We start from the raw sequence: 26,587 nt of genomic DNA on the forward strand, positions 1-26,587 counted from the left end.
CATGTTGAGACCCCATCTCTACTAAAAATACAAAAATTAGCTGGGCATGGTAGCGTGTGCCTGTAATCCCAGCAACTTGGGCGGCTGAGGCAGGAGAATTGCTTGAATCCAGGAGACAGAGGTTGCAGTGAGCCAGGATTGCACCACTGCACTCCAGCCTGGGCAACAAAGCAGAGAGAAAAAAAGAAAGGAGCCAGGAGAAATCTACAGGTCTGCACCCACTCAGGCCGTGGAAGGGATGGCTATAGGGTGCCACTGGGGCTATGAGGTCCCCTGGGCAGCTCAGCCGACAGAACCTTTGGCAGCAGCCTAGCTCTGGCATCTGGGCCTTGGATTTGCAGGACCAGAAGCCCACCACCACTGGGGTGGGGGGTGTGAAGGTACTTACTTGGACCAGCCAAGTGAGCCAAAGGCCAAGCATATATTTCCAAGGAGGGTGTGACCACTTAAGCAGGCTCCTGCTGGCCTATGGGTGAGCATAGCTGGGGTGGCCTGGTCTCCTGGGCTCCTTAGGTTGGCAGAGAGCTGCAACTTCATAGGCCTTCAGGGGTGGCCCTGAGGTGGGTAAGCAGTTCTCTCTCTGGGGCAGTGGTCAGAGGCTTGTGTCCTGGACATCCAGGTGCTTTGTGGGTAATTAGGACCCACAGGGTTTTCCTGCATAGGGTGCTGACAGTGCCAGTAAGCGCAGCTCTTTGAGCCCAAAGAATCCTCAAGGATCAGGGCAGGCAGTCTCACCAGCCTCTGATTGTCATAGCACTATCACATGACACTCCAGGGACCTCTTGGTATGCACACAAGCACTTCCTGGGGGGTTGGGGGGTGACAGGGTAAGGCTCAGCTTAGTGAGGAACCTCCATGCTCAGGACCTGAGTGTTTTTACCTGTCAGACATGGCAGTATCCATCTGATGGGGCTTTGGAGAGGGCTGGCACAGATACAGGCACAGAGTGCAGGGCATCGTGTGGTGCTGGGAGGGGGACCAAGGGAGCTGGAACCCACAAGGCCTTGGAGCCCAGCTGGGAGCAACATTCTCCCAGGGAAGTCTCCCCAGAGGCTTTACTCAGCAGAGGCTTAGCACAGCAGCCCTGAGCCCCCCTCTTCCACCACAGGACTCCCTCCTGCTGTGATAGCCAGGCACTGGGACCCCAAGCTGCCCAGCCCATTCTGAGCCTCAGTGTGTTCATCTGTGCTGGTAGGTGGAGTGATGCCTGCAGATCCCTTCTTTGGCAACGTGTCTGAGAGAGCACCTATCCACCCTGCTCTTTGTGTGGGAAGGCATGCACGCTAGGGAGAGCTAGGTGCTGCCCCTGATGGACCTGGAGGCCTCTGGGATGCAGGGGACTAGTTTCCACAGACAACACAGTTTCTTCCTGGCCTGGGTGTGATGAGCAGATGTTCTCAGCTTCCTTTGGTCCAATTTGATCTTACAGGAAGTAGATAAGGTATGAAGTAAGGTCATGAGCTGTGCAAGGTGTGAGTGTCGCTTTGGTCCTCGTGTCTGCGCCAGCCCTGTGGATCGACAACTGGGAAGAGTGGCCCAACTAGCTCTGGAGCCAGTCAGGCCTTGGGGACAGGTCCCAGCCATAGTGGCCTTATTGCTGTGTGACTGCACCAGTGTCCAGTCTTTCTGAACCTGTCCCTATGCGTGTCTGTCAAATGACTATATGAATGTAGGTAGATGGCAAGGGGCTGTTGTGGCTTGAGCAACATGCAGATTTAGAACTCCTTGCTTAAGACCGTGACCATGGTGAGGAGCCCCTTGTCCTCACACAGCCTTGAGGTGGCTTGTGCTCATTGTGACTCCCCTGCAAGTGAATGATCTCTAGGTACCCCAGCCTGCTTCTTCTATGTCCCCAGCAGCAAGTCCAGTGCCTGGGAGGGAGCAGTATCCCTCGAGGAGATCCTGAGGCACTGCCTCTTGAGTTCCTCCTGGAGGGAAGGAAGGAGGGCAGAGAGTGTGACATTACCCAGGCTGAAGGGGCAGGTTGGACCTGAGGCTGATTTGGACTAGGGGTACCTGGAAGGGGCACAGAGTAAGCCTCGGAACGCTGGCTCCAGGAGCCAGCCCAGGGGTAGGCCAGGTGGAAACCAGCCAGCTCAGAGAGGAGATGTCACTAGGACAGGTGTCAGCAGGATAGGGGCCAAATGGGTCTGAGGCCCCTGGGTGTCTGTGGAGGGTGGAACGGCGCTATGTGATAAGAGAGAAGCTCATGGGGGAAAGGGTTGGGGGTGGGTAAGCCAGGGCTTGGGGCAGCATCTCTCTCATCTAGCCCGTGCAGGTTGGCCCATCCCTGCCTTTCCTTGGCCTCCCCTCAGCTGGAGTGGGAGGAGCAGCCGGGAGTTGGTAGACTGTCCCAGTGCAGCCTACCTTCATGGGAAATCAGGATGCTGTGTGCACACTGGAGCTGTGAGTGCCAGGGGCATGGCCGGACGCTGTGAGTGAGGCCCTCCCCTCCTGAGCCTGTTTCTCATCTGTAGCAGGGTACAGTACCCGCTTCCAGGCAGGAGAGCAACCCTCCCTGAGCTCTGCAAAGCTGCTCATGTCCTGGGGATGGAGTACTGTTGCTGTTCTTGGAATACTGAAGCTGGGGGAAGGGGTGTCCTGAGAGCTGCCTGGCTTCCGCCCAGCCCTACTACTCCCAACCCTACCCCTCAAACCCAGTGCTTTCTCTCTGGGCCTCACAGCCTAGCTGGAAAATGAGGCCCCTTCCAGCTGTAAAACCCACTCACCATGGCATCTCTTTTTTGCCCTCCGCCCTGAGGACATTACTCCAGCGGTCTTCACTGCAGCCCCCCTGCCCAACTGTAACAGCAAGGACAGCTCGGCTGTGGCCAGTCGTTTCCCCCACACACCTACACTTCTGCCTGCCACAGGGCACTACTGGCACAACTCCAGGGGGCGCCATTCACCTAGGCACCACCTGCAGAGGGGGGGATAACCCTCACACACAGTTGGCCACTGCCATCCCGGCCTGCCACACTCCTGGACACCCCTACACCATGCTCTCTGGGCCCCCACAGCTTCCTGCAGTGAGAGCTGCACCCGCTTTGCCCGGCAGCGGTCCACAGCCCGCCACCAGCGGCCAGTCCAGGGAACCGGAGAGGATTGGCCGGCAAAAGTCAGTTGCGCTCCTGGGCCCGCTTCCAGGCGAGTGCCGGCGCCCCGTCCGGCCGCGCCTGCCCCGCCCCGGCCCGCCGCGAGCGAGAGAGTGAACGAGCCTCCGCGGCCATGGCCCGGCGCCCGCTCTAGCTCCACTGCACAGATGCCACGGCGGAGCCGGCGGGTAGGAACTTGGCGGGGGCGGGGGCCGGGACTAGGGCCGGGGCTGGGGCTGCACGACCGCCTCGCCTCCGCTGCCCGCCTGGGTCTCCACTTTGCTGCGCTTTTGCTCAATCTTCCCCTGGTGGGCTCTGGCGGCCGCCCCCCGCCTCGGCGCACCAGGCGCAGCAGGAAGCCCGTGGGCTGTGGTTTCCCCGGCGCCCCCGCGGAGGAAATCGGTCGGCGGCGGGGTGCTGCGCCCCCATGCCCAGGGCGGGCTGGCACCCAGTTCAGCGTCAGGTGGGCGGCCAGGCCGGCTTGGGCGGCGGCGCGCGGGGGCGGCAGGCGCTGGTGAAGCCCGCACACGCGCCAGCGCATCCAGCCCTACCAAGCCCGGGGCTGGGAGCTGGCTCGTGGGGGCGTGCGCTGCGCGAAAGCGAAAGCCGCCCGCCAGAGCAACTTTGCGGCGGAAGGCGCCGACGAGGAGCTGTGCCGTGCCGCTCTTGGGGATGGTGAGCTGGCCGCCCGGCCGGGTGGGCAGCGCGTCCGGGCGCGGTGCTTCCCTAGCTGTAAATAGGTGCTGTGCGGGGACAGGAAGATGGTTCCGGCCCTTTACAAGCACCGGCCCGTTATGTGCGCTGGGCTAGGACCTTGCCCCGCAGCGGAGTGGGAGGAGGAGTGGGGTTAGGGGTAACGGTTGCATGGGATGGGGGGTGGGCACCGAGCCCACAGCAGAGTTGGCGGCGTGGCTCTCCCATGCACTTGGTTGTTTGTCGTTTCTGCTTTTCCCGGGAGGGGGAGGGGAGGAACAGCCCGGCAGTTCTGGGGACCTTAGCGCTCGACGTCTTATTTGGCAGGAGAGGCTGGAAACGAGCGGGCGCCAGCTGCAGGCAAATTGCAGGCTTTCCCAGCCCTTGCCTGCAGAGAGAATCATTACCTGTGGATGGCGCGGGGAATCCCTTGCCCTCAGTAGCCCTGCCTGGAGAGACAGGACCGCGTTGTTGGGGGTGGGGTGTAGGAGTGGGCGGAGGCCAGGGCGCCCCTGGTGGCCTGTGTACAACCCTGCGGCCAGAGAGGCCCGCCCTGATAGGTTTGTGGTAGAAGCTGCAGGAACTTCCTGTCCCTAGGGGTGTTCAACCTGGCCTGCTTCTGGGGCCCCTTTCCTCCCAACCTTAGGGGAGGAACAGGACTGCGGGAGGGGCCAGGCCCTCACCTCCTCAGGGCATCAGGAAGATAGGGAGCTGCTGGTCTGGAAACTCAGTCCTACCTCTAAAGGCTTCGGGACTCCTGAGTAGGGAGGCTCCAGAAGGGGCAATCTGGGCCAGGGCTCGGAGGGGTGCTGCCCAGCCGGCCTGGCTCTGTCTGTGATGCTCATCTTCCTTAAGGACAAGCCGGGTAGAGTGCAAAGAGCATGATAGGCTTAGTTCGGCTGTAGTCTTGGCTCCCTGCTGGCTGGCTGCCCTGGAACAAGTCTCTCCCCCAGCAAGGTGTAAGTGAAATCATATGTTAAAGGAGCTGGGCAGGCAGCCTGTGAAGACGGTTGGCCCCGGGAGATGAAGTTTGCCCTACACGCCCCACGCCATCCCCTCCTTTTCCTCCAAGCTGTTTCGCCGTTTTGGTGACTTGTGTGGGTTTGTGGGTAACAGGGGTCTCCCCAGGACTGTGGAGGATTTTGGTATTTTCCCGACAGCTGCTCCTGACCTCAGGGCCAGATTCCATCCCCTTCCTGGCTCCGCTTGAGGTGCTTAAGAATAGGCTGGAACCAGGAGAAAGTTTTTATGCTTCTCTGGGGGGCGGGGAGGCCCCTAATCTCCTCTCCCAGCAGCCCTCTCTGCTGAGAGGCTCCATCGCTTTCTAGCTGCAGCCACCCACTCAGCAGCTGGCCCTCAGCTCAATGCAGTCTGCTCCTACACCCTGTGCCCACTGCTCTTGGGAATGGGATGCCAACAGGCTCCCCGCCCTCGCCTGTTCCGAGCACTGAGTCACCACGACACCCGTGCCACGGGGGATGCTGGAGGAATCCCTCCACCAGGGGAACGGGCTCTCCCTTGGTTGCTCACAGTGTCGTGTTTTCTGTGAACAGAGCTGGCAGAGCGGAGCTCCTCCAGGAAGCCTGCCCACCCGTCTTACCACGGGCATACAGGGCTGGCTTGGGGCTAGGAGGGCCCAGGAAGATAGGACACTCACCCACCGTGTCAACTCCGGCACCCAGGACCTGCCTCCTGGAGACCAGCCTGCTGCTGTGTGCCCACTCTCGTGGTCCCCTCTGGGTGATCTATCTTGAAGAGAGGGAGAAAAGCTTTGTGGAGAAGTATGTTCAGCCCAGCATTCTTCATCAGAATCCTTAAGTCCCAGAGCCAGATGCTCACCAGTAGCCCACTTCACTGTGCAGTGGTCATTTTGAATGATGTTTTTGGTCATGCGGGAAAATACATGTACTCTGTGGTCAAAATACATGTACTGTATTTGCTGAGTGAAAAGTCAGGATTAAAATTACACACTTTCTGCTCAGGATGCTGCGGGTGATGGGGGAGACTCTGAGGGAGTCACTACTATACCCTTGACTCGGCTGCCCATTTCCTCATCTGCTTGGCCGACGCTTCTTCCTCTGGCACCAGCTGCATCCTGGTTTTTTTCTGGCTTTCTTCAAAAACCCTCCACATCTTTTGCTCTCCTAGCCCATTATTTCTTGTTCCAGCCTCTCTCCTGTCCCCTCACCCTGGATCACTGGGAAGTTGGGCTTCCCCAGCATCCTTGAAAGGGATTTATCTGTGGCATAAACTCTCCAGTGCCTACTCAGGGCTAGCCTAGATGTGGCACTAGGAACATGAGGGAGGACAAGACACTTTCCCTGCCCTCTTGGGAATCAGAGTCACCTCAGGGCTACACCAAGGGCAAAGGGATGTGGAGGCCGGGATTTGTGGTTTTTACCTGGAATACTACTTTTCTGGGCAGTCTGCCGGCAGGACGCAGGGGCCCGTGTCTGTCCTGACTCTCTCTGCCTGTGGGCTTCTCTTCCCCCCAGGGGCTTCAGGAGTTCTCTGAGATGTCATCTTGGCTCACAGGTCTTGAGTCTCCCAGGAGGCCAGGCTCTGCTCAGAGGCCTTGAGGTATAGGTGTGAGCCAGAGAGATGCAGCCCTCCTGCCTGCTCCACCCATCTGCTCCACCCTGGGGAGCCCAGAGTCCAGGGGACTGTGGCAGGGCAGCTGTTCCCGTCCAAGACTCAGGCCCTTGAAACTGGCTGCTGACATCAGAAGCTGGGGACAACCCTGCAGGCAGTGTCTGACCAAGCCGGGCCAAGCCCAAGCCCAAGAAGGCCCCTAGCAGACTCAGGCTAGTTTGGATTGGACAACCTGGGTGAGCTGGAGAGGAAAGAGACTGCTGTGTGAAGTAGATGACCACCTGCCCAGCTGTCTGCTTGCTCCCTTGTCAGGCCAGGTGCCCTGGGTCTCCCAGGTGGCTCCTGACACCTCATGGCCTGTTCCCTCTTCAGCACCTCTGTGCAGCGCCCAAGCAGCTCCTTCACAGCCATTCTGGCTACTCCCAAGTATGGTTCCTCCCTCCTCTGCCCTCTTGCTTGAGCCTCACGTGGCATCCCAGCTAGGCATGGCCCTGGGAATGACAGAATGGGGCAGGGGGTTGCATCTGAATCCTGTGGGTGTGGCAGCAGGGGACAGCTGGAAAAGGCCAGCGGAGAGCTTGCTTAGAGGTCATTTCCTGCAACATTGCCCAAGGGACTTAATTATGACAGCCTGAGGCACCCATGGTGCTGGTGGAAGACACTGGCCACCTGCCAGCCACCCCGTCCACAGGCAGGCATTCCAGTGGCAGCCTGCCCCCGCAATGGGCTTTTGCAAGTCTTAAGAGGCACCTTTTCAAAACTGAGGTGAACTGGCATCACTGCATTCTCCATGCTTCCATTTCTACATCTGTAAAACAGGGAGGCTGCCAATTTCTTGTTCCTCTGAGTGTTAAGCAGGGGTGTAGGAAGAGACTTGAGGTGGGCGAGTCTGGCCTCTGAGTCATGTCCCACTTTGTGTCACTAGGCAGCCTTGGCAGGTCACCTGAACTCAGTTTCCCTCTCTGGAAAATGAGGGGTGAGTTGATTACATACTCAGGCTGTCCCTCCCAGTGTAGACGTAGGATGAATCTCTATGTCCCTACTCAGCCCACACCTGACCCTCGTCCACTCTGTGACAAGCTCGTGCCTTGGGTCTGAGTACTGTTCTGACTGGCCTGCTCCTCTTGCTCACCCTTCTTTCTTGCCTTGGAATTTCCAGGGGCACTTGTTTTCGTGAAGAGCCTTTGCCTGTGCCCTAGAAGTGGAGGAAGCTCTAGAAGGAGTCATGACTGAAAGGTGGGGTCCGCAAAGGTGACAGATAGAGCTGGGAACCCTCAGCTCAGGGAGCCTTAGAATAGCCTTGGGCTGTGCCACTAAAAATGGCCCAAACGGTGACCCAGCAGCCAGCAGTGGGGTTTACTATGAGAACCAGAACAGTGTTTGAATTTGTGGCCTCAGGCTGTCGGGCCCCAGGTTGGCCCTGGCTGAGTGAAAGGCTGTGTCTGGCAGAAAAGAGAGCCTGTGCCCCTCCAGGAGTAAGCTCCCCTGAGACCACAGTGTGCTGGAGACAGCATGAGCCACGAGCCATGGGCCTGGGCATGGCCTTGGCCTGTTGGCCGGGAATAGCAGTGTTCTATAACGTCAGGGACACTTGTCACCTCTAAGTGGTGCCACCTGCCAAGATTGCACAGCCTTCCTGCCCCCAGGCACTTCACCCTGCTTCCCAGCCCCCTCATAAATGGACAGGGCAAGAGCACAGGCTATCCCAGCAGCATCCTACCACCTCCACTTAACCAGCTCTCAGTTCCCCCGGGAAAGTCTTCGTGGGTTCCCAAATCATAGCAATCATGCACTCCCTCTGTGTACCCCTAGGCTCACTCTACCATGGGACTCAGCATTTGAGGCTCTGTTTCCTCAAGAGCAGTGGGAAGACAACCAAGTCTTAAGGCTGTAGGCAGGGTTTGGTAACTTGTATCAGGCACTCAGCTTAGGGTCTGGGGCTTCATAAATTATTCAGATTGTTAAAATCTGTCTCTGTGACCTCATCTGCCAGTGAGGAGCCTAGAGCCGTTCTGAAGGGTTGGGGGATTGACTGAGATGCTTGGAAAGAGATGCTTGGCACGGAGGGGAAGCCTTAAGCACAATCTCAGTGTCTTTAAGTCCTCAGAGGCTACTGGTATGCACCCCCAGCTGCCCTCAACTCTGTAAGCAGGCATTATCCCAGCCACTCTGGCCATCAGGGAACTCAGCCCTGGTGACACCAGGGCCCAGGAATCAAGTGGGGCAAATCTGAAGACAGCAAGTGTGCCTGTGGAGCTGGGAGAGGCGAGTCAAGGGGTACGGCCAGAGCAGCAGGACCCAGGGCTGAGGGAGAACTAGGAGAGGGCCAGAGGAGACCCTCCTCGCGGCGCCCCTGCTTCTCTCAGCTGCTACTTATGGCCCCTGCCCATCTATGATCCTGCCTCTGCCTTTCCCTCAGATGCCATGGGAGTGTTGGCCTGGTGCTGGCTCCCTCCACCTGCCCTCAGCCAGGCCTCTTGGTCACTGCTGCCCATGCCCTTCTTTTCTGTCCCTGGCTTAGCTTTACCCAAGCTCACCCTTGGCACATTCTCCACACCCTCCCTGAGGCCCGAACATGAGCCCCTGGGCTGAATGCAGTGGGGCTTCTGCTGTTGCAGTTGGAACCTGACCATTTCCCTTCCTCCTGTGTGGGCCATGGTGAGGAAAACCAGGTGAAGCAGGGGCCATCCCTTGCACCTGTCCCACTCCAGGAGACCCTCCTCAGCACCCTGGTTCTCTAGGAGCTTCATAGCTCTCCACAGGCCCGGTGTTAGAGAGACAGTGGAGGGAGAGGGCTGCTGTGGCTACTGCCCCTCTGTGGGGAACCGCCGTGTCCAGGTCATCCTGGGGCTGCCAGTATCATCCTTCTCATTGGGTCTCTTGCTGCAAACACAGAAGCCCAGCTCCACCTGGTGTAGGCAGAAAGCCAGTTGGCTTGCTACCACCCTGCTGGCTCGTGACTCTGCCTGGTGGCTTCACTCTTCATACCAGCTTTCTCTGGAGGCCAGCCTCATGGCCACAGGAAGTCCCCTCACCCTTTGGGAAGTATGTCCATCTGCATACCGCCCCAGGCCACAGAGAAGACGGGTTATTCCTAAAGGCTCTCATTAGGAGGGGAAGCCTGACTGGGATCCTGGGGCCCATCTGCTGGCTGAATTCCCATGGCTGGCGGTGGGTCTCAGGCCTGGCCAAGCAGGCAAGGGGGCCAATCCTGGGGGCAGGGAAAGGACAAGCCCACAACAGAAGGGGCTTCTGGGAATAGTGCCCAGTGCAAGGTAAATAAAGATAGGAGTCCCCATACTGGGGCATGTGAATGAAGATACGGTGAAGAGATGAACAAGGGCACACTAGCTGGCCTGACCCTGCCTGGGAAACGTGCCCTTCAGCACACTGTTACCAGAAAAAGGCCAAGCAAGATGCCAAAATGAAACCAGAGCACATGCAAATGTAAAATGCTGCCTTTCAAGCCTCTCAGGGCTGGCTGGGGAAGTTTTGAGAGTCACGATAGCATGGGGGTGGCCAAGCGGGCGGCGGCGTGTATGGTTCCCTTCTGATTTTCCGTGGACTCACTGCCTGATTTGTTTGGTCTTCCATCCTTTCTGAGATCAGCGGTGTTATGTTACGAAAGGAAACGGAAGGGAGATAGGGATCCAAACTGTGCTGGCGTGTGTGATGCAAATGAGACCCTTCCTCACAGGTGTGTCTGTTGGTGTCTAGGTGCCCTGGGAGGTGCAGGGATGGGAGGGTCTTCAGCGGGACATACTGCTGCAGCGGATGGAGACCGAGGAGACAGTGTCTGCCCACTCTGGCGCCTACTGTAGACAGACCCTGTCTGTCGGAAAGCAGGTGTCTTTTCATAAGCTGCTTCAGGATCCACGTCTGCGTGGTAGGAAGATGCAGCATTGATGTTTGCTGCCCTGGATGTGGATAGCTTCAGTGCCCTGGTTTTGTCCTCTTCAGGCACTGCCAGGAGGTAGAAGGTGGCTGCTGGCCTCCACACAGTCCCCCAGCCTGCGGGTGGACCCTCCATGTCACAACAGGAGCCAGTGTAGAGGCCACAGGGGCTCAAGGCTGTGAGTTTTAAGCTCCTCTCAGGCCTTAACAGCTCAGGGCTGGAGGTGCCCTGACTTCCCTCCCAGGGCTGCTAGAGCAGGGTGGGCCCACACCTGTGTACAGATACTGTGGACAATCAGCAAGGACCCATAGGGACAGGGCCCTCAGAGGGGCACCACCTAGACATCCTGCAGTGGTCCCTGTAGCTGGGGGCCCAGGTCCCCAGAATCCTGTACTGCAGCATGATGTGGGCCAGGCCCCATGCCAAGGAGAAAGCGACGTCACTCATAACCTTGGTCCATTCTGGGCAGCAGTTTCTTCAGCGTGTTGGCTGCAGGGACCCATCTGGGAGCCAGTTCACTTATTCTAGGCCCCTGAGGTCCCACCCCAGAGATGGGCCTCCTTGATGCCTGTTTCCTCATCACTCACTCCCTCCATCATCTGTGCTTTCCCCACACCCTGCCTGGACCCCGAGTAGGTGTCAGATGCCATGCTGGTCACTAGGACACTGCAGGGAACCAGACCCTGGAGCTAGTGATAGGTAGGGGGTGCCCAGTGCCGCAGCAGGTAAAGCAGGGACCAAGGGAGATGATGGGGGGTGCTCCCCAAAGTCAACTTTGCCCTGGTTAAGCCTTCAAAGAGGAGTGGGGCAGGATGGCAAGAAGTGGGAAGAGGGAGGGGGACCCCAGGCATCCCAGGAGCTGCAGATGATTCTCTGGGCACTGCTGGAGAGAGTGGGTGAGGGCAGAGCCTGGCCAGAGCTTCCCTGCAGCCTGCTTTGACTCAGCAGTTCCACCTCTAACAAATGGTCTGGTGGCTGGGTAAGCACCTGTGCAGGGAGGTGTACACACTGGGCCTCTCACTGTCTGTCTTCACGTTTGATCAGGCCCCACCTGAGTGCATCCTATAGGAGACAGGTCCAGCAAACATATGAGATAAAGCCATACAAAAGAGGAGGCTGCAGGGCAGTGGGTCTGTCGATCATTTGCTGCCACTCATGAGAAGGAAGGGGGTGGGGATACACTTCTGTCCTCCTTGGGACAGTGAGAGGGGTCCAAGAAGCCCCTGGCTGGGCAGTGTCCCCTTTGGCACTGTGGCAGTTTTCAGGGGACACCAGACAGGGTGTCCCCGAGGCTCCTGCCACAACCACCCCCCTCACACACCTGTGCCGTCCATCCCACAGGGCATCTGGCGGATCCCCGTGGACGAGATTGACCGGCCGGGCAGCTTTGCCTGGCACATGAACCGCTCCATCGTGCTGCTGCTCAAGGTGCTGGCCCAGCTGCGGGACCACAGCACCCTGCTGAAGGTGTCCTCCATGCTTCAGCGGACCCCAGACCAGGGCAAGTGAGTGCAGCCACCCTGGACACAGCCTGGCATGCTGTGTGGGTCAGGGGCACACCCACCCCAGGCAGCCTCTCCACTGCTCTGGCCCCGCTGTGAGGACCACTGGCTGGGAGCCTGGACCAGCCCTTCATTCTCCTTGGGGGCCTCTCTGTCCCAGTGTCTAGAACCTAAACAACACTTCCCGCCCCCAGGCACCCTGGAACAGACACAGCCTGTCCCCACTGATCCTGGTTCCACGTTGAGACTCTGGACTACCCAGCCTTTCCTTTCCTCCTGCTTCCCCCAACTCAGGGCTCTCGGGGTGCTGTCAGGTTGTAGGGAAAACAGATGTTCAGAAGATAGCTGTGGTTCCCCAGACAAAGGCCAGTAACAGTGGGGTGAGCGACAGGGGTGCCTGGGCCTCAGTGGTAAATAGGGAGCTCTCTGCCAGAAAGGGCAGGACAGACAACAGAGCCATCTGTTACAGCTGCCATTTACAGAGGATGTTGGGGGGATCCTGGAAGAGACGCAGCTCAGATGTAGATGGGCCTGGCCTGGAGGCCTCACCCCATCAGGTGGGCTGAGCCTCCTCCCATGCCTGCACTGTCTCACCCTCTGGCTGTCTCACTCACCTACCACTTGCCAGCTGATGTGCCAGGAGTTCAGGGGCCTCCAGCTGGGGCCTGGGGCACCCTGGAGCCAGACCTGAGGGAGCAGCTATAGGCTGCTGAGCACAGCACACAGGGTGGGCCCACTGCAGAGGGCCCAAGGGCAACAGGCTGGTGATGGGTCAGGGGTCTAGTGGCTCTGGATAGAGGGAGCTCAGGGGAAGCTTCTAGGGGAGCAGCCCCAACAGATGGTTAGTTGGGACACTGAGGAACCAACAGGCATCCTCAAGGCAGGGATGGGCAGTGGCCACCATCCAGCAGTGCCATGTGGTGTCAGATGCCCTCCTGTCCTCTCTGACTACCCCTGTATGACCGCAGGAAGTATCTGCGAGATGCTGACCGCCAGGTCCTGGCTCAGCGGGCCTTCATCCTCACTGTGAAGGTGCTGGAAGACACGCTGAACGAGCTCGCAGAGGTATGCCACCTGTGTCCTCCTCTCCTCCACGGCCCATGAACACACTTCCAAGCCCTTCCCAGGTGGTGGGCCCGATCCCACTGTTTGCACACCCATAGGCAGGATGTGCTTAAGGGTCCCCATCTGTGAGGTAGCACCCATCCTGTCTCTTCCTAGGCAGGGAAGGTCAGCCGTGGTAATGAATGCACATGAATTCAGTGAGGCATGGATGCACTTGGTGATTAGTAAGAGCCATAGTGACTCCACGAAACTGAGCTCCCCAAGGGCTGTACCACCCAGGGCGGGGTCCCAAGCCCTCTCCCTGGCAGGCTGACCAAGGCCTGTGAGAACACCATGTGTGTGCATCGTCCCTTTTCAGCCTTGAGGCAGGTGCAGCAGTGCCTCCTTCTCACAGCTGAGCACCTGGAGGAGGCCAGGGAGGTTAAGCAGCCAGCCTAGGAGGTGGGGCTATTGGGAGTTGAGCCAGGACTGCCTCCAAAGCTTATGCCTGGTAGGGCTGGCTATGGCTTGGTACAGGGCATCAGCTTGAGCCTGTTGGGGAGGAGTCCTTGCCAGCCCCCAACCCAGGCCTCGTGCATTAAGAGCCAGGAAGACTTGGCTCTGCAGCAAACACGCTTGGTGGCCCTGGGCAGGTCCCCTCCCATAAAATGCCCAGAGCTGCCCAGAGTTCACATCATGAAGTCAAAGGGGAGCTGGGCAATGCTGCCCCAGCTCAGCCCAGGCCTGTTATTCAGAAGCAGTGCCACCTCCAGAGTCCCGTCAGCCCCTTGCTACCTGGGAGAGTGTGGTGGGGCAGCCAGAGGTACAGAGGAGGGAAGACCTTTCTCAGGCAGGTCTCTGGGCCCAGTATCCTTCTCTGATAACTGAGACACAGCCCTGGCCAGCTGGCAGATGTCCGGAGCCACACAGATGTCAGGTGGGAGAGGCCCAGGTTGGGCTCACCAGCCCCCAGAGGTGACTCATTGCAGTGGAGACACCAACGACACAGCATCTTACCTTTGGTTTCTTTGTAGGGGTCAGAACGCCCAGGGCCCAAGGTCTGTGGCCTCCCCAGAGCCAGGATGACCACCGATGTCTCACACAAGGCCAGTCCTGAGGATGGCCAGGAGGGCCTCCCCCAGCCGAAGAAGCCCCCTCTGGCTGATGGCTCAGGGCCAGGGCCCGAGCCAGGGGGCAAAGTGGGCCTCCTCAACCACCGGCCTGTGGCCATGGATGCAGGAGACAGTGCAGACCAAAGCGGGGAGCGGAAGGACAAGGAGAGCCCCCGGGCAGGGCCCACTGAGCCCATGGACACAAGCGAGGCCACTGTTCGCCACTCAGACTTGGAGCGGACACCGCCCCTGCTGCCAGGTCGCCCCGCAAGGGACCAGGGCCCCGAGAGCCGGCCCACTGAGCTGTCCCTGGAGGAGCTGAGCATCAGTGCCCGGCAGCAGCCCACCCCACTCACCCCAGCCCAGCCAGCCCTTGCCCCCGCCACCACCACAGGGACCAGGGCAGGGGGCCACCCCGAGGAGCCGCTCTCCCGGCTCAGCCGCAAGAGGAAGCTCCTAGAGGACACGGAGTCAGGCAAGACACTTCTGCTGGATGCCTACCGTGTGTGGCAGCAGGGCCAGAAGGGTGTGGCCTATGACCTGGGCCGTGTGGAGAGGATCATGTCGGAGACCTACATGCTCATCAAGCAGGTGGGCGGCAGGCAGAGGCCTGGGGGCACTAGTCTGCTGGCAGCATCCCCACTCTTGCCTTTCTATCCTCAAGGAGGGTCTCCCGGGCCTGCCCTTGGGGCGGGTTTTAGGTGTTGTTCCCACCCCATCCCTGCTGTTCACTTCTGCAATGAGCTTTAAAAAGTCGATATTCAACCTGGAAGGAAGTGAGAGCCCATCACAGAAACCTTATCACAACCGGCGCGGGGAGTCTGGACCGCTGCTCCCACCACTGTGCTGGGCCTCTGGATACATCTTAGGGCATTTCCTTCAACACTTCTGTGGCTGTCATCTAAAGATGGCTGCATTTTGCCTTCTTTTTTTAAACATTTTATTTTAATGTATCAAGCATTTTCCTTTTTCTCCATTTAAAATTATTCCCATAGGAAGAATCTCCAAAACTTTACTGACTGGCTCAGATGGGATGACCATCCCTGACATACAGTATTCCCTCTATTCATGTCAGTTTGCAATGCACCCCACCCCCAACTGCCCCATATCATAGGGACCTTGGGCACTGAATCCCTAGACACACTTGACACAGCATGGGGCTATCACCATCAGGCCTGGGATTCCGAAAGGCCTCTCCCACTCTAATCACGGCCCTCCATCCTGCCCACTTAAGGGGCAGGTTCTAGCTCAGAAGACTCCCCTCATCCCCTAGCAACTGAGCCTCAGCTGAATTTGAAGGCTTGGTTGGAGCCCTGAGTCTGCCTGCCAGCCTCAGCTTGTGAGGATGTAAGTAACTCAGCCATAGAAATGAACTTGGTATAGCCAGATGGGCTCAGAGGAACGGCTGGGTCCAGTTCTGGCACCAGTACCTGGTGATGTGGCACCTGAGCAGGCACCCCCACCTGGGAGATGGATGGGCACCTGCCCCTGCTACCCATGAAAAGCTGGGAGGTAGGGGTCTAGATGCGACAGCAGTGGGGACGGCTGGCTATTCAGCAGAGTCTGGGGTGGTGGGGGGCACCCGGGCTACAGGGCATGCCCCCTACCTAGGCTGGTCTGTGCTACATACACAGACAGGGCTGGGGGAGGCTAACCACAATGGCCTGCGCCCCCTGACCTCCGGCATCTCCCTGTTAAGGTGGATGAGGAGGCTGCGCTGGAGCAGGCTGTGAAGTTCTGCCAGGTCCATCTTGGGGCTGCCGCCCAGAGACAGGTAAGCCCAATTTAGCCTGTGCCAGCCTTATCTTGCGGAGCCTGCTCCATATCAAGGCCCTAGGATGCAGGCTGAGAAGCAGATCCACTCTTGGGACTGTTGTTGTGGTCAGCTTGGGCTGAGGGGAGATGAGCAGGGGGCAGCTGAGGCTCCAGCCTGTGGCCATAGTGGGCAGGAACTTGACAGGGCCCAGACCCCAGTTCGGACATGCTGAGGGGTCCCCTCACCTCAGCCACCTTTTCTGTAACAAGGAGGATGGCCCCTAGCCAGCTGACCTCAACTGGGAAGGTCATTCCGTTTGGAACAGAAATAGAAGCAGCAATGTTAGAGCCAGGCTGGTTAGGAGCCAGGTGGCGGGGGAAGGTGGAGATGCAGCCTATACAGGGACTGCCCCACCTCCCCCCGACCCCAGGGGAGGACTTGTAGGGAGCAAGGTGTCCTAAGAGAGGGTAGGCAGGAGTCCTGGAGTTTATTAAGCAGGGAGGAAGCAAGGCAGCAACACTCCTGAGTGGGGAAGATGGAGTTGGTGCAAGGTCCAGGCCAGGGCTGGTGGGGGTGGGGTCCAAGATATGGCAGGGAGTAGGGAGTTGGGGAGGCCCCTCCTGGGAGGACCCCAAGCCAGAGGTGGGAGGGCTGGGATCAGAATTCAGTGAGAGGGGCCGGGCGCGGTGGCTCACGCTTGTAATCCCAGCACTTTGGGAGGCCGAGGCGGGCGGATCACGAGGTCAGGAGATCGAGACCATGGTGAAACCCCGTCTCTACTAAAAATACAAAAAATTAGCCGGGCGTGGTGGCGGGCGCCTGTAGTCCCAGCTACTCGGAGAGGCTGAGGCAGGAGAATGGCGTGAACCCGGGAGGCGGAGCTTGCAGTGAGCGGAGATCGCGCCACCGCACTCCAGCCTGGGTGAAAGAGCGAGACTCCGTCTCAAAAAAAAAAAAAACAAAAACAAGAATTCAATGAGAGGATGTGGCAGGGAGGGGCAGGCATGGCAGGCAGAGACAGCAGGTGTGCCCTGTCTAAAACAGGTGCCCTGTCTACCTGTAAAAACAGGTAGCCTCCAAGCCAGAGGGTAGGTGGCATGCCATTTGAGTAGGTGCAGCCTCTTGTCCCGAGGTGTGTCCCGATGTCCCTGGTAGCCTCGTCCCATGTCCCTTTGTTCCAGGTCCCCTAGCAGAGGGCTGGTAGCTGCCTTTGGGGTCCAGACAGGCTTTTTCTCAGTGGAATGGGGCCTCAGACCCCCACCACCTGCCTGGGCTATTACGTCTGTGGAAGCCCAGGAGGTTCAGCTTTGACCAAGCAGGCTGTGGGCCAGACGAGGCATACTGTGGGGAGTAGGTGGGCCTGGTCCCCAGCTAAGGGCCAGAGTCCATGGCAGGGAGTGCCCCAACCCCCAGCAGTCCCCACCATTTCATTGTCCAGCTGGGCAGAGTGCATAGCACAGCTGCCTGGGCCCCAGTGCTGGGTGCAGGCCCAGGCCCAGGTCCACCAGGGTGCCCCTGCCTCCTTCACTGGCCCAGGTGGAGCAGGTGGACATGGGAGTGGTGACCACTCAGGAGACAGGAGGGCTATTTCTGCTTTTGACGTCCTTAAAAGATAGACCCACACAGGAAACACCCCCACAACCCCACACTGTAGCGTGAGAAGAAAGGGGTACTGAGCTGGCAGGAGCCAGGGCTGGGCCAGACCCCATTTTGCCAAGGCACATGCATATTGGGGCCCCTGAAGGCTGGGTGAGCAGAGATTTCCGTCAGAGACCTTGGAAGACACAGCCTGGGTTATGGGGGTGGCCAGAGCCAGGGGACCCAGGTCCTTACCTTTCAGGTTGTCTGCTGCTGGGCAACGCCAGTCCAGGCCCCAGCAGTCCCCTCCCAGCGTGTGGAGGGGAGTGGCGGGGAGGAGGCCCCAGTGACCCTCAGATCTACCTGCCTGCTTCCCAGACCCTGGTGCGGTGGGGGCGCCTTGGTATCTGCCGTGGGCAGATTTGCATTTCCTACCTAGGATTCTTACCCTGGGCCCAGAGAAGATGCCACTGTAGGGGCTGTCTGCCATCCTCTGGTTCTCTCCTCCCTTAAGCCCAATCTTGGAGGCCATTTCCTGCCATTAGAGCCCATAGCTCCCGCCCCTCAGGGAGTGTCCATTTTGCTCACGGCATGTCCTTGTTGCCATGGCAGCCCTGAACCCGCCTGGAGGGTGCTCTGGACATAATTAGAGGCTCAGTGCCCACGGCTGAGGCCCGCTCCTGAGCGAGGACAGGGACACTGCACTCACCTTCCTCCAGCGTGTCTGCTCACGCTGCCAACTAGGCTGCTACAACACCACTGGTACTGCCGCAGGCCCGCAGGGCCCGAGAGACAGGTCTGTCCTCCTGCCCCGCACTCCCACAGGACGGGCTGCCCACAGGACAAGGCTGGGCCCCAGAGCACCGGCCTGGGGCACATCCCAGACACCCAATACGTGGCAGAGTCCACAGGGGCCCGTCCTGAACCATATGTAATTGGGGAACAGGGCATTTTAGCAAAACCAATGTCAGAAGAGACAGAGTCATCGGTGGTAGCAAACTGCTCCCCCCCATGCACTGAGGTACCTACCTGCAGGCGTGTGACTCTTCCACACTCGAGGGGGTGGGGGTGGGGGTGCTGCCAGCCCCATGTGGGCCAGCTCCCACAGTACAGCCGGCCTGGTGCTGGGGAGGGTTGAAGGGTAGGCCCACCCCTCTGCTCAGCTGTGAGAGGCTGCCTCAGGGCTGCCTCACATCACCTCAAGACATGCTGTCAGGGCACTGGAGCCTTCACACCTGTCCCAGGAGGGCTGGCTGGGGGTGGGAGCAAAAGTAGCCCTGTGAAAAGAGCCCCAAAAGGGCCTCGTGGCAGAGGGAATTGTGTGGATGAAGACTCGGAGGCCCCTAGGGCCCGGCTCACCTGGAAATCAAAGGCCCATGGTGGGAGCAGTTGCCAAGGCCAGGCTGCAGGGAGAGGCCAAGCTGGGGGCAGCACTGAGTGCCGTGGCACTAGGTCACAGCGGGCTGTGGTATCAACCCCAGGAAGCAAACTCTTGCAGCATCCCACTAGCTCCCTCAGGACTCTCCCATGAGTGGCCCTTGGGAAGTCACCCTCCAAGACTGACCTCCTCTTCTTGCATTCCCTGGGTTGGGAGCTGCACCTATGCCTAGGGTCCTGCTGGACATACTCCTCCCAGACTGGCACCCTATGGTGTGAGGGCAAGGCCAGCTGGAGGTCTTTCCACTGAGTCCCCACCAGTACGGCCAGGACATTCTCCCAGGGAGGGGTTCCGGGTCTCCTGATGGGGTGCCGCTCTGATGGACCTTGTTGGCAGCATTGTGGGGGCTCAGTGGTGTCATATGGGCAGTGTTGGCAGCCCCAGGCGCACAGGGTGTCCTGTGGGACAGCACTGGTCGGCTGGCGGGCAGAGCAGCATGGGCTCAGGGCTGCCTAGCCAGCCTTTCTCACCTCTTGTTTGTCCTCACAGGCCTCGGGAGACACCCCTACCACTCCAAAGCACCCCAAAGACAGCCGAGAGAACTTCTTTCCTGTGACAGTGGTGCCCACAGCCCCTGACCCTGTGCCAGCTGACTCTGTCCAGCGGCTCAGTGATGCTCACACCAAGCCTCGCCCTGCACTAGCTGCCGCCACAACTATTATCACCTGCCCTCCGTCAGCATCGGCTTCCACCCTGGACCCATCCAAGGACCCTGGGCCTCTCCAGCCACACAGGCCTGAAGCTACCCCCAGCATGGCCTTTCTGGGCCCAGGTGAGTCCCATCCCAGTCCAGAGCTGGGCCCAGGCCCCTGCCACCATCAAGTCCTCCCTGCGGGGAGAGTGTGAGTATTGGTAAGGGAGGCAAGCAGTGCCCTCCCGCCCAGTCGATCCCACAGGGTGGCGGGGCAGGTGACCGCAGGTCCACTCACCAGTCACTGGCAGCCTCGGTGGCCCTGGTCAGCACATCTACCACTCTTAACCTAAACCTGGGTGCCTCAGTCTCCCTGTCTGTGAAAGGGGGTGGTGAGGAGGGAGGGAGTAAACACCATCACAGATGTGTTTGCTGCTGTTTCCTCCCCACAAAGCCTTACAGTAAGTAGGAAGGACGGCTTAGTCAGGTAGGAAAAGGATACTAGCCCACACCAGGCCTCCCTCAGGGCACTGGGAGGGGTCCTGACCTTCAGCATGCTGCAAGGCCACTGGTATCCGGCCTCAGATACTTGTGAGCAGTTCCTGGGTACCAGGCCCTACTGGGTGCGGGGCCAGCAGATCTGCTCAAACCCCATCTTGCCTCATGGGCAAGACAGAAGCCAGCCAGGATGAGGGCAGGGGCAGGTCAGGGGGCTTGTGAAGGAAAACAGAGAGTACAAAGGTGCAGGCAGTAGAGGGCCCTGCTGGCCTCATCAGTGAAAGCTCCTATTCCTTCTAAAACCCAGGATCCATTGGAATGGCAGCCTGCAGACAGCTAAGTCACAGATCCTTCCTGTGGGGAGGAGATGTAGAGGCAGCACTGCTACAGCCAGTGAGTGAGAGGGGAGTAGACAAGGCACCATCCCCCTCGCTGGTCCTGACACCAGCAGCTCTGGCAGCTGCCATTCTGCCAGACTGGGTTCAGCTCAGGCCTGGGCCAGGTTCCACCTGCCACCCAGGGCAGGGGGCCCTTCCCTGTTGGTTCCCAGGACTCTAGGACCATGTGGCCAGGCTCTGAAGGCCCCAGAGATTAGTTAGGGATATTCCCTAACTAATTCGTCTCCCCAGCTGGTGGGGCCCCAGGAGAGACCAGTGTGGTCAGAGGGTTCCCTGTGACCCTGGGGACATCCAGCAATGGACCAGTTTCCCCAACCCTCCCTTTCAGGCCCTCCCCTGCTTCTCCCTCCCTGCCTCAGGGACCCAGCCTGTTTCCTTGCCGCAGACCCTGTACTGGCCCATAGCCTGTGTCACCCCTGGAGGCTCACCTGTCTTCCCAGTTGAATTTCCCACCCATCTGAAAAACGAGACAGCCACTCTGCAGAAGTGCCCAGCAGAAGGCAGGCCTGAGAGCCCCCACAGACTGTGGGCCTGAGTGGAGGTTGAGTTGAGAAGTCTTTCTCAGCTCTTTCCCACGGTGGCTGAAGCAGCAGGTGCAGATGTTTTCACCTGATGCCATCCACACTGCTTTGAGGATTGTGAACATGTAGGCATCCTTAGCCCAGTCAGCCTCGGTTGCACTGGCTGTGGTCCTGTGAGACAAAGAATTACTTCCCTTTGGGTCAGAACCTGTGGCCATTTGTTCCCAGAGGAGCCTGTGAAGGCTTCAGGACAAAGAGCCGTAAAAGAACTGTAGTGCTGGCCAGGCGCGGTGGCTTACGCCTGTAATCCCAGCACTGTGGGAGGCTGAGGCAGGCAGATCATGAGGTCAAGAGATAGAGACCTTCCTGGCTAACATGTTGAAACCCCATCTCTACTAAAAATACAAAAATTAGCTGGGCGTGGTGGTGGGTGCCTGTAATCCCACCTACTCAGGAGGCTGAAGCAGGAGAATCGCTTGAACACGGGAGGCGAAGGTTGCAATGAGCTGACATCACGCCACTGCACTCCAGCCTGGGCGACAGAGCTAGACTCCATCTAAAAAAAACGAACTGCAGTGGTTCAACCACCATGTGACCTTGGCCATCCCTTTTCTTCTCTCTGCCTCAGTTTCCTGCATAAAATGGATGAGATGCAGACAATAGCACTGCAGGATTTAGAATGGTGCTTGGTATTAAGCAGAGACTTGGTGTGGGTTTTTTTTTTTTTTTGTTTTGTTTTGTTTTTTTTATTGGAGACAGGGTTTCCCCATGTTGGCCAGGCTGGTCTCAAACTCCTGACCTCAGGTGATCCACCTGCCTTGGCCTCCAAAAATGCTGGGATTACAGGAATGAGCCACCATGCCCAGCCTGTTTGTTTTGAGATAGGGTCTCACTCTGTTGCCCAGGCTGGAGTGCAGCAGTGCGATCATGGCTCAGTGCAGCCTCAAACTCCCTGGGCTCAGGTGATCCTCCCACTTCAGCCTTCCAAGTAGCTGAGACTACAAGCATGGGCCAACATACCTGGCTAATTTTTGAATTGTTTGTAGACATGGGGTTTCACCATGTTGCTCAAGCTGGTCTTAAACTCCTGGGCTCAGGAGATCCACTCGCCTCAGCCTCCCAAAGTGCTGGGATTACAGGTGTGAACCACCATGCCCCGCCTGGTGATGGTGACGTCAAGGTGTGCGGGTGACGGGAGCCCAGTGCTGTAATCAGTCGGTCAGTGTTGGTAGCTGACTCACTCCCATGAAGACCCAGCTCCTGTCCCTCTGCCTGGGGGTGTCTTGCCTTGTACTGGTCTCATGCTCTCATCTTGTAGTTTTTGAGGGTCAGGAATTTACAATGGCTTAGTGGGGTGAAGTTGGCTCAGGGTCTCCCACATGGTTGCAGTCAAGCTATCATCAGTGCATCTGAGCTCCCTTGGGGTGTTGGCAGCCTCAGGTCCTCACTGGTTATTGGCCAGAGGCCTGGACTCCTCCTGTGGGCCTTTGTATAAAGAGCTGAGTGTCCCTGGGTCATGGTGACTGGTTCTCCCCAGAGCCATTGACCCCACCGAGAGAACACAGGGGAAGCCACGGTGTCTTTTATAACCTAATCTCAGCAGCAACTGAGATCTCTGTAGGCCACACACACCTCCCTGGGGTGTGGGAAGGCCTGGTGGATGCCAGGGCCAGGGGTAGCGGAGTAGGGGGCTAGAGGCTGCCTGCTTTCCCTCTGCCTGCCTGTCCTACCCCCAAGCAGGCCAAAGCTGTAATTCACGTCCTTCTCTCCTCTAACTGTTAGATCTAAGAAAGAGGATCTGTTTCCTAGCATACCTTTTTCAGCCTGGAGAGTTGATCCTTTTCTATTCCCATTCCCAAAACCAAATTAAATGGCCTTTGGCCAGGATGGAACTCTTGAATGACACTGGGGGCAGGGGACGAGGAGGTGGAGGCTTGAGACAAGGCCTCAGCCAGCCTGGGGCAGGAGCCTCAGGCAGAGCAGCTGGATGGGGATGGCCATGGCCACTGAGGCCTCTGCCTAGCCCAGCAGTTGCCTGCTGGCCCCAGCTTTCTACCAGGAGCTGTCACTCCTGCTGACCAAGCAGGGGAGCTGGCTCCCCCTGCTGGAGAGGACGGAGGGCCTCCTGGCAGAGGAGCGGGATGGGGAGGCAGGGGCTGGAAAGGCAGTGGTTGATGACCAGCGTGGTGGGAGAGTCCAGGCCTGAGTGAAAAGGTAGGGAGCAGCAAGGGAAGCGAGGGCCGTGTGGAGGGTGGAGGCAGGGCCTGGAGGCCTGGGAACCGGGGGCCGATGCTGAGTAATCACCTGGCCAGCAGCCACAGGCACAGCATTTGACCCTCAGGCCCATCCCGGCCTTGGCCCAACTGAGCCCAATTCCTGGCCCCTGCCTCAGGCCAGGGAAGGTGTGGCTGGCTGGGCAGGAGCCACAGTGCCAGCGTCCACTTTGGTCTTAGTTGGGTTGTTTGGATTTTGGTCCGGACCTCGTTTCTGAATGGTGCTTATATGAGCTGGAGGGAGAGTGGACACCGCCCCCCATCCCCTCTCACTGCCTTGTGATGGGATCTTAGAGAGGCTGGGCCTCGAAGACTCAGGTGTGGCCCCACTGGGTCAGGTGTACAGCCCTCTTGGGAGGCGGGGGAGCCCTCTGGGGGTGGGGAGCTAGCCCCTACCAGTGTCCTCTTGGGTGGTTGGTGGTTTCTTGGCAGCACTAACCTGGGCCGCCTCAGCCAGGACCCCAGCATTGGCCACACTCCCCTGCCCAGTGTCCCAGGGCACAGCCTGGGCCCACAGGACCTGACACAGATGCGTAGGAGCCTGCGGGGTGGATGAGTCCATTACCTGCAGTGAGCCCATGTCCCCACAGAGGAAGAAGAGCTGGCGAGAGTGGCAGAGGGCACCGGCTTCCCGCCCCAGGAGCCGCGGTGCAGTCCGCAGGTGAAGACAGGCCCCACAAGTTCCCCGGCAGAGCCACACTGCTGGCCGGCAGAGGCTGCCCCAGGCACAGGCGCCGAGCCCACCTGCAGCCAGGGTAAGGCGAGTTGGCAGCAGCCCAGCACCAGCCCCCAGGAGGCTGCCTCACAGCTGGCAGCCAGGGTGGGTTTCCTGGCCTGGCCTTGAAGGGCAGGGCCTGGGGATGCCCCGTGGAATGAGATGGGGAGGAAATTGGGGTAGTGCAGGCCGGACAGGGGAGCCAAGAGAGAGGCCCAGGCTGAAAAGTTTAACGTGTGGCCCATTGTGTCAGGGGCTGGGTAGAGAGGGACCCCAGAGCCTTATTCTGCCCCTGGCATCACGCAGGGGTACTAGCGAGGGCAGGCAGCCTGCTTTGGCCCACTGCAGAACCCAGGCTGAGTCCAGAGTGGGGAAAGAGGAGCAGGCATGGGCAGGGAGGAGCATGGGCCTGGTGACAGACACTTGAGGGACATCAGCAGCAGGCAGAAGGGTGGACAGGTTGGGCTGGGCCAAGCAGGCGTCCCCGTTGGCAGCCACGTCAGATTCTAGCCCTGGCCTCAGTCCGGCCTGTTCCCACTGGCTGCCCCAACCAGCCAGGCCCCTTGGGGACTCCTCCTGGCCTGGGACTCCCACAGACCACTCAAGATGGCAGGACCTGGCGCCAGTCCCTGGGGGGCCAGGCATGGGCTCTGTGTAAACCCCATTCCTTTTAAAGCCATGGGGCTGCAGAGGAATGTGGAGACGAGCCAGGCCAGCGGGTCCTCCCAGCTCATGCAGCTCCCTAGAGGCTGCCAGGCCTGCAACTGGCCCAGCCTTCAGGCTCTGGGCAAACTCAGCCCCTTGCTCCCCCTGGAGGATGAGGTGAAAATGGATGCCCTGGGGCCAGCTCAGTGACCATGCCTGGCTGAGCGACTAGCTCTGGGCTTCAGTGTCCTCCCTGGGGCATAGACACCAATAGGACATGCATCCTAGGATGGTTGTGGAAATACGACGGTTCATGCAAGCATGATGCCTGGAGGTCTTGCAGAACCCAGCAAGGCTCAGGGAGTCTCAGGCCCTGGGCTTTGAGTTCATGGTGTTACTGGGTGAGGTTCACAGTCCCAGCACCCCACAGCTCAGAGCCAGAGCTGGGTCTCTGCAGGCCTGAGCCAAGTATTTGCCCGGGGTAGAAGCCTTGGAGCCTGCCAGCCAGCACAAACTTCACAGCATAAAGGCCCAGGAGCGGGGGGCGAGATAAAGTGCTCACTGTGTGATGCAGCAGGCAGGAGGTGCTCTTGGTACCTTTGTCTTCCAGAGGAGAAACTGAGGCTTGAGCCAAGAAGGGATGAGGAGGCTCAGGAGGCTGCGAGTGAGACTCAGCCCCTGAGCTCTCCCCCAACAGCCGCCAGCTCCAAGGCCCCCAGCAGTGGGAGTGTCCAGCCACCAGAGGGTCACCCAGGCAAGGCTGAGCCCAGCCGGGCTAAGTCCCGCCCCCTGCCCAACATGCCAAAGCTGGTCATCCCCTCCGCCGCCACCAAGTTCCCCCCTGAGATCACCGTCACGCCACCCACCCCAACCCTGCTCTCCCCCAAAGGCAGCATCTCGGAGGAGACCAAGCAGAAGCTGAAGGTGACCTCAGGGGCTGGGCTGGAGCCACGTGTGTGGGTGGGGGGCACAGGTTACAAGGGGACCTAGGGCGGAAGTGGGGGTGGTAGGGGGATCTGGTGTGAGGCTGAGGATGGCATAGGGGCTTGGGGCAGGGGTGAGGGTGGGAGGGGAGCCTGGGGCAGGGGTGAAGGTGGCAGAGGGGCTTGGGGCAGAGCCCAGCCATTCCTGACCAGTGCCCCGCCCGGCCCTCTCTGCAGTCAGCCATCCTTTCTGCCCAGTCTGCTGCCAACGTGAGGAAGGAGAGCCTATGCCAGCCGGCCCTGGAGGTCCTGGAGACATCCAGCCAGGAGTCCTCGCTGGAGAGCGAGACAGACGAGGACGATGACTACATGGACATTTGAGGGGCCACTGCAGCCACACTGCCACGCCCCAGGGGACCAGTCAGGCCTGGAATGCCCCCTATGCCTGGACCAGAGGCCCACATGGATGCCACTCCCCACACAGCTCCCAGGCCTGCCCAGCCCACCTCTTCATGGCATCCTCCCTGTACCCAGGTCAGGCTGTCCACACCGCATGGGAGCCCAGAGGAGGAGGGGCCTGCCTTAGCCATGTGAAGGTGGATTGGTCGCCATCTGCACGCCAGGCGGCATCCTTTTCTATGAAATGTTGACTTTGTAAATCTGCCCACACCCAGCTGGCCATGTCCACCCCTCGACGCCGGGATGAGCCGGCTCTGCCTGTGTCACAGTGGAGGGGTCCTTTAGGGCCAGGCTCGCCCCTCACCCTTTTTTTGGTTGCTTTTCTAATAAAGATGGAACAGTTGTCTTTGCCTCTTTGCTCACCTCTAGGGGGCAATCTGGCAGTCTCGGGTGGAGGGTGGCTGTCCCCAGGGATTCGGGGCCTTTACTGCCATAGTCCATAGGGCAGGGCCCAGCCCTCCTCCTTCTCCAGCATCTCAGGGACCAGCCAGGCAACCAAAGCAGCGGCTGGGGGTGCCCAGTGGGGTAAGGAGAGAGCCAACTCGGGGCTGGGCCTCTAATGCAGCTGGAGCCAGGCTTCAAAAGGGCATTAGGTACATCCCCAGAACTCACCTGGGTGCCAGTGGGTGGGAGGCTGTACGGTGGGAAGGCAGGCAGGGCTGGGGCTGCTGAGAGGCTGGGAGGAGGGAGCTGTCAGGGAGGGAAAGGGGGGATGGGGCCAGCAGGGAGGCTACTTAACTCCCATCACAGTCGCCCTAATGGGGCCAGTCACAGAATAGCTGTGGGGCTCAGTGCAAGACATAAATATGAAGCTCCTTG

At 59.3% G+C, this 26,587-nt stretch overlaps 1 protein-coding gene across 1 annotated transcript; it reads left to right on the forward strand.

The window, feature by feature from the left end:
- Positions 1–3,507: 3,507 nt before the first annotated feature.
- LOC116464112 (calcineurin-binding protein cabin-1-like) lies at positions 3,508–26,111 on the forward strand. The gene is made up of 9 exons (XM_058434980.1): positions 3,508–3,558; positions 11,617–11,780; positions 12,746–12,842; positions 13,856–14,524; positions 15,633–15,707; positions 19,195–19,477; positions 23,617–23,781; positions 24,997–25,310; positions 25,547–26,111. Exons 1-9 carry the CDS (start codon positions 3,523–3,525, stop codon positions 25,688–25,690), a joined length of 1,947 nt encoding a protein of 648 aa, XP_058290963.1. The 5' UTR covers positions 3,508–3,522; the 3' UTR covers positions 25,691–26,111.
- The last annotated feature ends 476 nt before the right edge of the window (positions 26,112–26,587 follow it).

The sequence above is a fragment of the Hylobates moloch genome, unplaced genomic scaffold, assembly GCF_009828535.3.
Source record: "Hylobates moloch isolate HMO894 unplaced genomic scaffold, HMol_V3 SCAFFOLD_187, whole genome shotgun sequence".
Taxonomy (NCBI): Eukaryota; Metazoa; Chordata; class Mammalia; order Primates; family Hylobatidae; genus Hylobates; species Hylobates moloch.